Source organism: Gopherus evgoodei, chromosome 2, assembly GCF_007399415.2.
Source record: "Gopherus evgoodei ecotype Sinaloan lineage chromosome 2, rGopEvg1_v1.p, whole genome shotgun sequence".
NCBI lineage: Eukaryota > Metazoa > Chordata > Testudines > Testudinidae > Gopherus > Gopherus evgoodei.
Window position 1 is genome coordinate 152,512,565 of NC_044323.1, and position 13,372 is coordinate 152,525,936.

Below are 13,372 nucleotides of genomic sequence, written 5' to 3' on the forward strand. Positions count from 1 at the left end.
CAGCAAGAGATTTCCACTGTGCTCCTTACAAGAGCTATGAACTTAGCATGTGCAAACGGTACACATTATATATTAGAATTAGGAAAAAAAAATCACCCTGTTTCCTGCCCAGCATAGAATTCATTTGTTCTTGAGGTCAGAGTCAAATATCCTGGAGAGCTTTTAAAAGGGAAAATATTTATGATTCAGAACAACTCTTATAACTATGCCCCCAAAGGAAAAACATGACTCCAAACACCCCTGATGTTAGGGAGTGGGGTGTTCAAATTATAGTGCTCAGGCTGTCTCCAGACAATTTGCATGCCAAGATACATAGAGTCAGCTCTCACGCTCCAGATTAGAAGATTTACACAGGGGTTAGGACAGAATTATTCCTTGTGGCACCCACCTGGGAATCTCTGGGCAATTGATCATGGGCCCGATCCAACTCCATTGGAGTCAGTGGGAGTCTTTCCACTAACTGCAGTAGGCTTTGGCTTAGTTTGGGTGTGCATGTGGGAAGCGTGTATGTGTTTGGTTTTTTTGCTTTCCTGCCTGGCTGCTGCTGGAGACAGAAATTTGACTCAAAGGCATGATGGTTTCATCTGTTAGGGTAAATCCTCAGAAGTGTGGAGCTACTTTTAAAACAAGAGGCTAATGGCTCCAATCTGTTTCATCCTTCTCTAGGACCCTGAGGAAACAATCTCTTTTCCTTGTAATCTCAACTGCTCTAGGAAACTGGGAACGATACATTAGGGAAGCTAGGAATGATACAGTATGTATTAGACTCACCACTCACACTCCTTCAGATCGCTCCAGCAGTCTGTTCCCTACTGTTCCCCCAAGCAGACCAGGGATTGTCTCTTACTGCATGCTAGCTTCTTTCCAGGCTGACTTTCTCAGCTGAAAGGCAAAACCCCACACTGAACTATTCTGACATTCCCTCACCCAGTCCAGAGCCACTTAATAGGCAGCTCTGACCTTCCAGGAGTTTTCAGGCTTCCTGACCTTCCAGGAGTTTCAGGCAAACTACCAGAGAAGCAAAGCACCACTCCCTGCTACTAGGCAGAGGCAAGCCCAGCTGGGGCTAATTGAGAAACACAGGTGAGGTGAGTAATCAGCAGTGGCTAACAAGAAGCAGAACTCACAAAGCACTGGAACCTGCTACAGGCTTTCAAAAGTAGCTAGGGCCAGAGATTTTCAAAAGTATTTAGACTTAACTTCTATTGAAATCCCTAATGTTTTGGGGAACCTGAGCTGAGATACCTTAAGAGGGCCTGACTTGCCAGCAGTCCTCTGAAAATCAGGCCCCCTTTTAAGCATTAACATCCCACATTACTAGTCAGACTTGGTCCTGAGAATGAAGTTGCTCCATCTCCTCAGAAAACAGGTTAGGGTTGGGCACTATTCTAAGACAAAGGGGAGAGAATTTATTTGAGACTGCACAGTTCTTTGTGGTTTTGTTTCCTGTGCTCTCATTTGAGTCCCTCGGGAAGCATATATAATTTCTAATGCACTCCCCACAAATTCCCCACCTATTGGCCTCAATGCAGAGATGAAATGTCTGTGGAAAGCCCTAGGGTGACCAGATAGCAAGTGTGAAGAATCAGGATGGGAGTGGGGGGTAATAGGAGTCCATATAAAAAAAAGCCCCAAATAATGGGACTGTTCCTATAAAATGGGGACATCTGATCACCCTAAAAAGCCCTGAGTTACAATCAGAGCTGAACAAGTTTGAATCTCATGCTAAGTTTGGGGCTGGGGGCTCCAGCCTGTCTTCAATAGCCTTTTCTTGTAGATGAGGACAGCTTGCAATTGTGCTGTCTTGTGTTGCAGGGGGAAGGGTTGTGACTTTCTGCTGTCTTTCCCCTGACAAGTCCCAGAAATAAGGCTCCTTGCTCTGATCTGAAGAGCAAGACACTGCAAGCAGAGTGAGTCTCCTCCAATTTCCTTGCAGTAGTTAGTTAGGCCCAGTTTTTGCTGTTGGATCTAACTTGCCTGACTAATAGCCTGCAGTGTTAAATATGCTGAAGGAAGTTGGGGGTAGGCCACAGAAGCCCAGCCAGAGCCCATGTTTTCAGGGATGGCTACTGATTTTGGATGCCCCGTTTTTGAGTTCCTATGTGAGACACCTAAGGTCTGATTTTCTGCAGATTTCAGTGAGAGCAGGGGGATCCTCAGCACCTCAGAAAATCAGGGTTTTGGTGGCTCAGGTTGGGAAGGGAACCCCAAAACAGAGGACTCGGAAGGAGGGGCTGTCAGATTCCAGTGTATTGGGTGATATTTGTTAAGCAATGGCAGGGTATGCGTGTGTGTGTGTACATACTGAGCACTGTACAGGACACAACATAGAGGCAATTCCTGTCCCAAGGAATTTGCAGTATGTAAGGCTGGCTGTATTGAATAGAAGTTGCACTGGAAAAGCTGGCAGAGCTTTTAATTCATTGTTGTGGACATTGTGGCAAAAGTGAGTCTTTAGGAGGATATGAATGTATAGGTGGGTTGGAAAACTGGTTTAGGCAGGAAGTCTGCAATGAGGTGCAGTGCACAACCTGGAGCATTACACCCTGCTGAATGGATCAGGAGAATGTTTGCATGTTCCTAGCAAATTCAATGCTGGCGACAAGAGAGAGGGAGAGACAGATTTGACAAAGAATGTTGTGGCTTGTCAATTTGCAAGCTCTCATTCACACACAAGGGCCCTATTCAGCAAAACACTTTGGCACATTGCTTAAGTCCCATTTGGGTTTGTCTACAGTGCAAACGGAGGTGCTATTACAGCACACCGATGCTAACTTTAATCTAGTGTAGACATGGTTGGGCGTGGGCTTTAGTACAGGTTAGCTGCCTGAATACAAGCCCGCCAGGGACCCTGGGTACGTACTTGGGTTGCTGGCCTATGCTGAAGTCTGTACTATCATGTCTGTGCTACCATTGTTACCCACGCTAGCTCGATTAAAGGCAAGCCCACCTTCATTTGCAGTGTAGACATACTCATTGAGGTCGACAGGACTCGTGCACATCCTTAAATTTGTGCCTGTGCTTACATGGTTTGCTGAATTGGGGCCTTTGTCATGCCACTTATGCGTCCATCTTCATCAATCTCCCATCATTTCCTCCATGGAAGGAAATATACTATTAGAAACCCACAATAGCAGAATACTGGTAATCCACACTGAGGAAAGGGAAGTTTTGCATGGAGCAAGTTCTCCTGCTTTTCTCCTAGCGCATTCGCCTTTGTCTAGTAAACACAACATATGGAAACAAGTATGAATTAGTGTAGTTCTTTAATAATAACATCAAGATCAGCAAGGGTAATGACTGAATTTAACAAATGACACATGCAACAAACACAGGGAGTAGAACATCATCATTTAAACCTGGCTTTAGTGTCTTCTTCCAACCAGTCTTGGGATATTAACACTGAAGTCAATATCAAAAAATAAACCATGTTTCCTTTCCACTGCTGCATCAGCCCCAGCTATTAGCAATATTCTTGACTCAAACACTACTAGAGTTCTCAAAGAAACTAGACAGCCTGCCCCCTCCCCTTCCAACTCCCTATCATCTAAATGATGACAGAACATGTTTTGACACGACATGGAGTATCTGGAGAATTTGGAAGATCACAAGGCTAATTTGAACAAAGGCTTCAAATTACAGCCAGCAGCAGCTTGTAACTTTTCAGCATTTTGGAATGTTCTTAATCCTCATCAAATGCTACTGCATATTTCTTTCAGGCTGATGGACACAGATTGACGTAGAGCATTGAATATAAAAAATGTACATGAATAAAGAATAATATAAGTCCCAGGTCTGAGTGTCCTATTCAGAGCAAATCACTCAGAGCTGTTCATTGCTATCAAGACCAATTCTATTACTTCTATATTTCTGCATGTGCAAGTGGTAAAAACGATACAAAAAATGAAACCCTAATTCCTGTTGAAACTGCAGAACAGATGTTTCACCGATAAGCTCCTTCCTTTTGTTCTATAATGAACATTTGCCTTCAATTGGCTAGTTTGGAATGACAGCTTTGTAATATGTACAACAGGAAAGTTCTATCGGGAGGGGATACAAAGGGTACCATCTGTCTGTATTATAGTACACCAGTTCATTCAACCTTGTTTGCATAGCATTAATTGTCACTGGAAGGCGATGTGAAATTATGGCCAACGTTGTCAAACCTGGTTGCCTAGAGTTTCATAAGCCTGGTCAACACTATAAAGTTAGGCTACCTACATCACTCAGGGGTGTGGAAAATCCATGCCTCTGGGCAATGTAGTTAAATCAACCTAACCCCAGTGCAGACAGAGGTAGGTGGACAGAATAATTCTTCCATCAACCTAGCTATTGCCTCTCTGGGAGGTGGATTACTTATACTGATAGGAGAACCCCTCCCATCAGCGTCTGCAATGCCACTGTAGCATTTCGAGTGTAGACAAGTTCATAGATTCCAAGGCCATAAAGGACCACTGTGATCATCTAGTCTGACCTCCTGTATCGCACAAGCCAGAAAACTTCCCCAAAATAGTTCCTACAGAAGATCTTTTACAGAAACATCCAACCTTGATTTTAAAATGGCCAATGATGGAGAATCCACCTTAATCCTAGGTCAATTGTTCCACTGGTTAATTACCCTCTCTGTTAATTACTCTTATCATTATGAATTCCCACCTTATTCTCTGAATTTCTCCAGCTTCCCCTTCCAGCCACCTTTCTCTGATAGGCCCCTAACTCCATATTTAGGCACCTCAACAAAAGGAGTCCGATTTTATTTTCAAAAGTGCCCTGCACTTGTGACTCCCCCTGGATTTCAGTGAGGTTGCTGGGGGCTCAGCACCTTGGAAACTCAGCTCGCTTCTGCTGAGGTGCCCAAATATAAATGTAGGAGCCTAACTTTAGGCCCAAGTTTGGGGCCCAAGTCTCAACTGATGTCAATCAGCATAGTCCCACTCAGTTGAAGATATGTCCTTTTGGTCTTAATTTCCATTCAGATTCTAGCTTTGGCAAAGTTGCCTCTACTCCCTTCCCTCTCCCCAATCTCTCCACCTGCTGCATCTTAGTTATTTCCTTTTCTCTCTTCATATTAATGCAATACAATGAAATTTAGAGATGAGTGCAGCTACCTGCCTGGTTCCCTAGGACCTGATCTTTCATAAATTCACAGGTTCTAAGGTCAGAAGGGGACCTTTCCAATCATCTAGTCTGACCTCCTGCCTAAAACAGGCAACAGAATTTCACTTGGTCACTTCTGGATCAAGTCCATCATTTCTGGCTGAGCTAAGGCATAATTTTAGGAAAGACATCCCATCTTCTAGTGATGAACAATCCATCATATGCCTAAATAAACTGTTCTAATGGTTAATGACCCTCACTGTTAAAAAATGTGAGCCTTATATCTAGTCTGAATTTGTCTGGCCTCAGTTTCCTGCCATTGGATTTTGTTACGCTTTTGTCTGCTAGATTATGTTTTGTGTACCACATGCTGGCTAATACATGAAAGGAATCTATGTTTGTAAACCTAAACTGACACTTTATTAAGAGAACTATTTACAGAGATGCTGAAACTGCAGCTAGCATTCCAGTCATGTGCACACAGGCTGACTTCCTGAAGCCTCCTCTGAATGCTTCCCTCCTGTAATCTGTGCTCCTGCCTCCAAATTTTATGCAGGTTGCTACAGATTAAAAACCCATCTGATATCAGAAATCTTCTCCCCTTTGGGAAAATTCATTTCAGAGCTTTAGGACCATCTTTTTGGAAACTTAGGGCCACACATTTGCAGGAGCAATGCACCTAGATGCAAAGAAGCGTGCACCTAGATGTTTTGCACCTGCTGAAAGCCTCTTCAGAACACACAAATGGTCCTCTGCATACATGCATAAAGGTCAGTGTTTGTGCCATGTCCCTTTCGATTTAGTACATGAATCTACTGCAGCCCCAGAAAATGTGGCCGTAGTCCTGTGCCTGTTGAAGTCAATTGCAGAACTTCCATTGACTTCAGTGGCACCAGGCTCCAAACCTGCATAATTGTGCACCCATAGGTTGATTTTAAATACAACACTGAAGGTAAATTCTGCTAGCCAACATCTGCTCTGGTTGTGCTGAGTACATTTTACATGGTCAGGGTCTACTGAAAACAAGTAACTTAGATTGCCCGTGGGCACTCTGATTCTATGTCCAGTTAATAACCTGCATGTTCAATGTCTAGTAAATAACTGGTCAATAACCAGTTAATGATTCTCTGTTCACTTAATAAAAAATAGGCATTTGCTTATCACTAGGTGTTTCTACACACACCCACTGCAGTATGGCTATACACTACCCTCGTTCCATGTGCATAATTCCCATTCAATGGATTGAGGGTTGTATATAGCCCATAGTACTTGTAGTTCAATTAATGCTATGTAAAGCAGGTACTCGTCACTACAGGAAATATTTGTACATTTATAAAAAGCAATACAAACATAAAGAACAAAAATACAACAAGCACAGCTTGATACAATAACATGCCATGAAATATCATTGGCTTTATAATAATTTACTACAACTTGAAAAATGTTCTTTTATCCACACTGGATAGGAAATGCTTCCATCTAACATATGGTAAGCATGCAATAACAATATATACAACGACAATTTGGAGTTTGTTTTTACTCATGAAAAGGATTGTAGTATAGGGATACATTAAAATTATTTTTTGCTGGCCTGATTGAGCTTTTCTGTTACTCTGTTTAAGTTTGTTTTTTTTTCCCTCTTAAATTGTGGTAAAGAAGTTTTTACAGAAATCTGCAAACACTACTTTTGTCTTAGAGTAGTAAACTAATTTATTTTTTCCCAGCAGTTGTTCTGATTTACTGGTTGACACTAAAAAAAGATATTCTTAATGTCATTGGTTAAAAAATAATTTTCTTTCCAAACTTTTTTGTACCGTTGAGGATCTGTTAAGAGAAATACCTGTTAATCCCACAGGACGTTATTACACTATTCCCAGTTATTACACTTTCCATCTTCAGCTATTTAACTAGATGGCATCCATCTCAAGGGGAAGTCCAACCAAACCTTTGAAGGGCTTTCCAAGATTTCCAGTCCCACTTGACAATCCTAATGTCATCTAGTTGAACCAACTGTGGCCAGTACCTGCTACAGTCTGAGTAGCGTCTAACCCAGTGAATGTCAAAAGTGGGGATTGCTCTGTGCTGCCTGCAGACCAAACAGTTGTGATGGTGGCTACATCGGCCCTTTCACAGAACAGCCCGCACATGGCTGCAGACCTCAAAGCCACTGTGATCCCTGTATGAAGTCATTTGTTCCATATGACATAAGACACACTGACCAAAGGGTTGGTGAGTGCCAATTGGGTTGAATCTGAGCCTGATAGAAAGGGACTGTTTATAAAGGCCCCTGACAAAAGATATCCCAGTTCATTTCTTGACTGGGTCTTTATCTTTATATCTGCTCTGTTCCTCTTTCTTGAATAGCCTTTTCCCCTAGGAAAGCAGTATTTCCAAGAACACTGGAGTAATTACTTGGCAAAGCGTATCTGGGGTTGAAACCACCTGCTTTATGAGTATGAAAACCCTTCAATATTCACAGAATTGTAGCTACAAAGATGATTTGTCTTTATGATGCGGCAATTTCCAGAGAGATATTCATGTCATGGGAGCTTATCGTAAAAGTAAACTAGGGAGGCAGAGGTTTGACTTTAATCTTGCTCTTGTCTATTTCAGCACTGTGTTACAAAGGCAGGTGCTCAGGAAGTTTACTAGAGGTTAAAACGTGTACATATGCAGTATTGTAAACTATGAGGGGAGGGTCCCACTGGGAAAAAAATAAAAAGGAGAAAACATGGAGAAATGCAGCCAGTGCATTTCTTGGAAGACTGATTCCCATCTCAGGCAACTTTGTGCATGATTTCGCCTTGGCCAACAACTGATAATGGAAGTGACAAGAGAAAGGTGTAGCCACACTGTGTCCCTTTGACAAAGTGTATGGGAGACATTCAGTGCTTATTAAAGAAAGGAAAACAAAAATCAAAGCAGAGAAGTTGGTAAGGCGGAAGGGGGCAATTTACAAATAAAAAAGGCAGTGATGAGATTCTGTGAAACTGATGACAATTACAGGATTTAAGAAGCCTAAGGGGATTGCAGTTTTTAAAAAAAAAACTGAATAGAACCAACCACTCATTCTCAGGTCAGATGTTTCAGAAACCTTCATTTTAAAATAGAAACGGTCACTGAATTACTCTGCTGTACTCATCAGACAGGCACCGTCTTCTTTCAACCTTCTCTTCCACAGGCTCCTTTGTTCAGTGGTCTCCGGAACCCTACAGCCTTGATGAGAGCATGGAAGGCTGATCTTTCATTAACTCTTCTTCAGGTGTGGGGTTGGAGCCCTCCTGTGGGTTTTCTTTTTATTTTACATGTAATTCATTTTTCTAGTAGTACTTCAGCCTCGTTCACCCACACTTCCACATAACAACATACACAAATCCATACACCAGACACCTACTCCAACACCCTCCTGGGAACTAAAGGATGATGGCCCCGTTCATTCTCCAGAACAAAATCCATTGGGATGGCTGCTTTTTTTTTTTCTTCAGATTAAAATCCAAGATCTAACACTCCTCATTATCTTATCCTGCTGTTTGCAGGCATGTGAGAAATAATCAGCTCTCTACATTAATCTGAAGCACTGCAACAAGAAGAGAAATCATGCAGTCATGGCAAAGTAGCCCATTGTGATGTCCACATGGTCTGCAGGAAGCTTTCAGCTGGGCCCTTCACTGTGGAGGATTGCCCTGCAGTCTCTGAATTTTCTAAGAGCTAGTCTAATTTCCAATTTCTTCCAGGATAACTGTGGTAAATCACAGAGGATGGCAGAGCTGAAGTGAACATTAGTGATTTATGTTTCTCCAGTGGCCTCATTTTTGCAGCCCCCTGGATTTTCTCTCCTTGCTGGTTTGGTGAGACTGGTGTATTGTGGGATTATATATAAATAGATAAAAAGACTAATAAGTGGTTTGTTCTATTGTCACCCATTTCAGAATGTAAAGACTTCCTATAACCCCCCCCCCCCCCAAGACAGGTTTGTTACAGTACTGCTGAAAGAGCCCTCCGAATGCTTCTGGAAGAGAGAGGGACAAGGCTGAGCCCCTAGACAGAAGGGCGAGGGGGGGGCCTGGAGGGAGGAGGGGCTCGGTTGGGGGCCGGGGCCTGGGGAGGCGGGGGCAGTGGAGGGAGAGTGGACGATGGGGATGGGGTGGGAGGAGTGGGAGAACTGGGAGGAGGTGGGGTATAGATTGGGGCAGGGGGTGGAGGGTTGTAGATTGGGGCAGGGGGCGGAGAGGAGGGTGGATGTGCATGGTTGAGTGGGTATTTCGGCGGTGCCTCAGCATTCTTCACTCGGGTGAAATTGATACAGCGGCCCTAAAAGAGAAACAAAAAGGTTATTGAGCATGGCGGTGATGTAGGAGCCGAGGGCCCTGCTGGTGGGTGCAGTGGTATTCCTACTCACAAATCAGCTGTCTATGTTTATTTTTGTGGGTGCACAGTTGGAGTCAAGACCCCTTTATGGGCCAGATTCTTAACCCAATCCTTGTGTGGCTGCTCTGAGAAACCCAAAAGGATTCACATCTGGAGTGAACCATGCAGTAGCAAATGCAAGTTGACTAATCACAGATGGACTAGCCCTGCATCCATGACTCCAGCTTGCATGGTATTGTGAAGGTGCACAGAGAAACATCCTTGCAACGACTGCTCGCTGATTCTATTGCAGCCAGCGGCCATAGCATGTAAAGTCCTGTGAAGGGACATGAATAGGGCCCTTCCAAATTCATGGTCCATTTTCATAAATTTCATGATCATAGAATTTTAAAAATCTTGAATTTCATGGTTTCAGATAATTAAATCTTAAATTTCACAGTGTTATAACAAAATATGAATATGTAAAGCCCTTAAGCCAATGTTTCTCAAACTGGGATCCCAACCCAAAAGGGTCACAGATCTATTGGAGGGGGGTGACGGAATTGCCACCCTTCCTTCTGCGCTATCTTCAGAACTGGGCATCCGGAAAGCAGCAGCTGTTGGCCAGGTGCCCAGCTCTGCAGGCAGTGCTGCTGCCAGCAGCAGCACAGAACTAGGGGTGTACTTTTGTATACTTTTACCTTATAGTATGGACTAAAATCACACAAAAGACCAGATTTCCTGGGGGAGACCAAATTTCATGGTCTCTGACGCATTTTCCATGGGTGTGAATTTGTTAGGGCCTTAGGCATGAATGTCAGCCAGGGCTGAGTCACCAGTGGTTAGAATGCCAACAGGGCAAAGGTGTACTATGGCTTTGTATTTGTTCCTTCCCACAACGCCCACCCCATGGCCACAGAGTTTGGCAAGACCAACCCTGGCTATGTCGATGACTATGGCTGGATATCTAGATAAAAAGGCACATCTGCTAATCTGTAAGTGTCTCTGCAGGCTTTTGGGACAGTTAGCCTTATGATCAACTCAGTCCACACATGAAGACGTCTGGCTAACTGTGGTTCATTCTAGCTGTCCAGGTGTGTGCATGACCACTATCACCTTGGGATCTCACTTGCCCTCCATGAAAACAGATGCAGCCCTATTAAAATACTACACAGATGTCGCTACAGTTTCATACCAGACATTTGCTTATGAGTTCAGACATGCTTTCTCTCAACACATCCAAAGGACAGGAAATAATCAGTGCAACTATTCAGCAGTGGACCAATAACACCAGTAAGAATTCCCCTATAGTGTAATCCAGAGGGAAGACAGCTGTGAGCGACAGCCAGATTCAACTGTCAGATCTTGCTAGAAGTGTATCCACTCCCCTCCCCCCACATCTGTACACACAGGTGCTACAGACTGTGGGTGGCAAGTCTCTGAGATTATACCTGAATTTACAATCAGTGCCATCATGTGATGTAATAGATTTTGCACAACCTCTTTCATTTTAGCAGAGTTAAGGCAAAATTCTCACCTTCAGAGTTTGTCTTTGGAGTATATTCTGCCTACAGAGCTGCCACAGGTGACAACGGAACCCAGTCTGAGTGATTCCCGGTCTGAGTACACTGATCCCACAGAGACAAGCTCGGGAGAAGAAATGGCTGAGAAGTCAAATCATGGATTCAACAATATGGCCAGACTGAGGCACAAGTCAGCCCTCAGAATCAGGAGATAGCTTCAAAATAATGAGAGGGATATATTGGGCGGGAGGGTATATTTGCTTTCTGAGCCTTTAGGATACACTTGGGTTACATTTACAAGCTTTTATCTGCAAGCAGGAGGGCTAGAAACCAACTTTTTTAAAAATGAAAGCTGCGATTCTCATGCAATCACCTGACTCCAGCAGCTGGGGATTTAAGAAAACCACCAAATATCACACGACTCATGATAAAATCTCAAGACCTGGTATGACGAGGCGGTGTGGCTCCCCTCCTCCTCAGGGTGGGTCGAGCCCTGCCAGATGCCGGAAGGGGCGGGGCCACAGGGCACTGGACCCGCCCCGCAGAGGGTCAGGAGGCGACCCGGAAGTATAAAAGCCGACCGGCGGCGCTCAGTTGAAGCCCAGCCACTGTTGGGAGCAGACCTGCCAGAGGGTGCTTGTGACTGGGAGGCTACTGAGGCTGAGGGTAGTTGCCCAGACTGCCCGGACCTTCCCTGCGCCCACTACGAGGAGGGACTGCAGAGCCGCCCCGTCCCTGCTGTTACACCAAGGAACCCCCGGAGCAGGCCTGGCCGGACTTCCCAGAGGTACTGCCGGATCTGCCACCCAGCCCCAGCCGGGAGGGGCCCATGCTACTGGACTTCCCAGGGGCTGATGCCACTGATCAGGTAGGCCCAGAGGGGGAGATTGGAAGTGGCCCGGGGGCAGCCGACCCCAGTCAGGCTGCAAGTGTACTGGAACCCATGTCAGTGTGTTGCGGCCAGGATCCCCACTGAGAGCAGCGAGTCTTGGCCGCTGCTAGGGCCCCCGGCCGGAACGCAGTGGAGTGGGAGGGCCTGCGTTCCCCTGCCACCCTTCCAAGGGTGGCAGACTTCCCCTCCCCCTGGCCTGAGGAGGCCTTCTTTATAGACTTACTGTTTGAACTGCTGCTCAGCCCCTGCCTAAGGATCTGAGCCCTGTGCCTGTTTGCTGCCCCGCCCTGAGCCAGGGCCTGGGCTTTATAGACTAGTTGTTTGCTCAGCCCTGAGCCAAGAGGGCTGGAGCCTCTACAACTGTGTGTTTGGTGCCCTGCCCGACTCAGGGGCTGGGCCTCCTTAAACTGTACCACTGCTCGGTCCTGCATCAAGGGGCTCGAGTGGCCTGAGCCTCGGGCGAGGAGGCCCTCAGCCCCAGGACTGAGGGCCTGAGACCCCGAGCTGACTTTCTGTTTACTCCGCCCTGTAGCAGAAGGCCGGAGATCCTAGCGACTGTGCAGCGTCGCCCAGCCCTGACAAAAAGGGCAGACTCAGACAGCGTGTAGTGAGGCCGGTGTGGCTCCCCTCCTCCTCAGGGAGGGTCGAGCCCTGGCCGGGCACCTTTACACCTGGCAACAATGGTTCATGCTTCCCCTTTCCTGCTGCCGTTAGAATTCTGGCTCAGAATTTTACCAATGTCTCCCACTACATTTGGCTGATACAAAACTCAAGAGCCAAACACCTTCCCCCCCCGCCCCTGCTTGAAATCTGGAATTTGCGTCTTGCATCTATATCATATCGCTCATGTCCTGCTTCTAACCATTTACCAACTGGACAGGAGAAGGAGTATTATTTACCAAAGCTAGTTGCTTGTACCGTGTCCTTACTAAAAGAGACAAACTGTTAAGTAGAATGTCTCCTTAGTCTGCTGCCCATGTGAAGCCAAAAACTGCTTTCTGTAGCTCTACTATAAAAATGGTGCTAAGTTACAGTTTGTTATGCATTTTAAACAAAACCTTTGCCCTCTAAGCTGTTTAGCTTTCTCTAATAATTTCCACCTGTGAAAGATCCCACAATAAATTCTCTACTGTTGGAATCCAAGTTATTATATTACTGGCTCATTCTTCCAGATATGAACTCATACAAAGAGACACTGGAGGGCTTCTGAGCCCACAGTTTGTTTTCCTTTAGGGTGTTGGTGTGGGGGACGGGGGAGGTCTGGAAGGTGAGGGGGGCTGGAGGTGTTTTGCTTCTCTGTGTTTTTCTCTTCCTTTTTCAAAGTAAATGTTAGTGCTGGTGAAAAGATGCCAAACAGAACAATGATCCCAGGCAGATGGGAGTGGTTCCAACACACAGGAATGTGGTGGGATTTAAGGCAACTACATTAGGAGCTCTGAACCCTCTCTGTGCCATGGGGTAGTCTTATTATACCCATTTTACAGACAAGTAAAGTGTAGAAGAGGGGTTATAA

At 45.2% G+C, this 13,372-nt stretch overlaps 1 protein-coding gene across 1 annotated transcript in view; it reads right to left on the reverse strand.

Annotated features, from left to right (window-relative positions):
- Positions 1 to 4,442: 4,442 nt before the first annotated feature.
- The window catches only part of ANTXR1 (ANTXR cell adhesion molecule 1), a 194,068-nt gene continuing 185,138 nt past the window's right edge, over positions 4,443 to 13,372 (reverse strand). Inside the window, exon 18 of the mRNA XM_030551979.1 lies at positions 4,443 to 9,408. Coding sequence (XP_030407839.1) covers positions 9,136 to 9,408 — 273 coding nt within the window. The 3' untranslated portion in view covers positions 4,443 to 9,135. The remainder of the gene's footprint in view (positions 9,409 to 13,372) is intronic.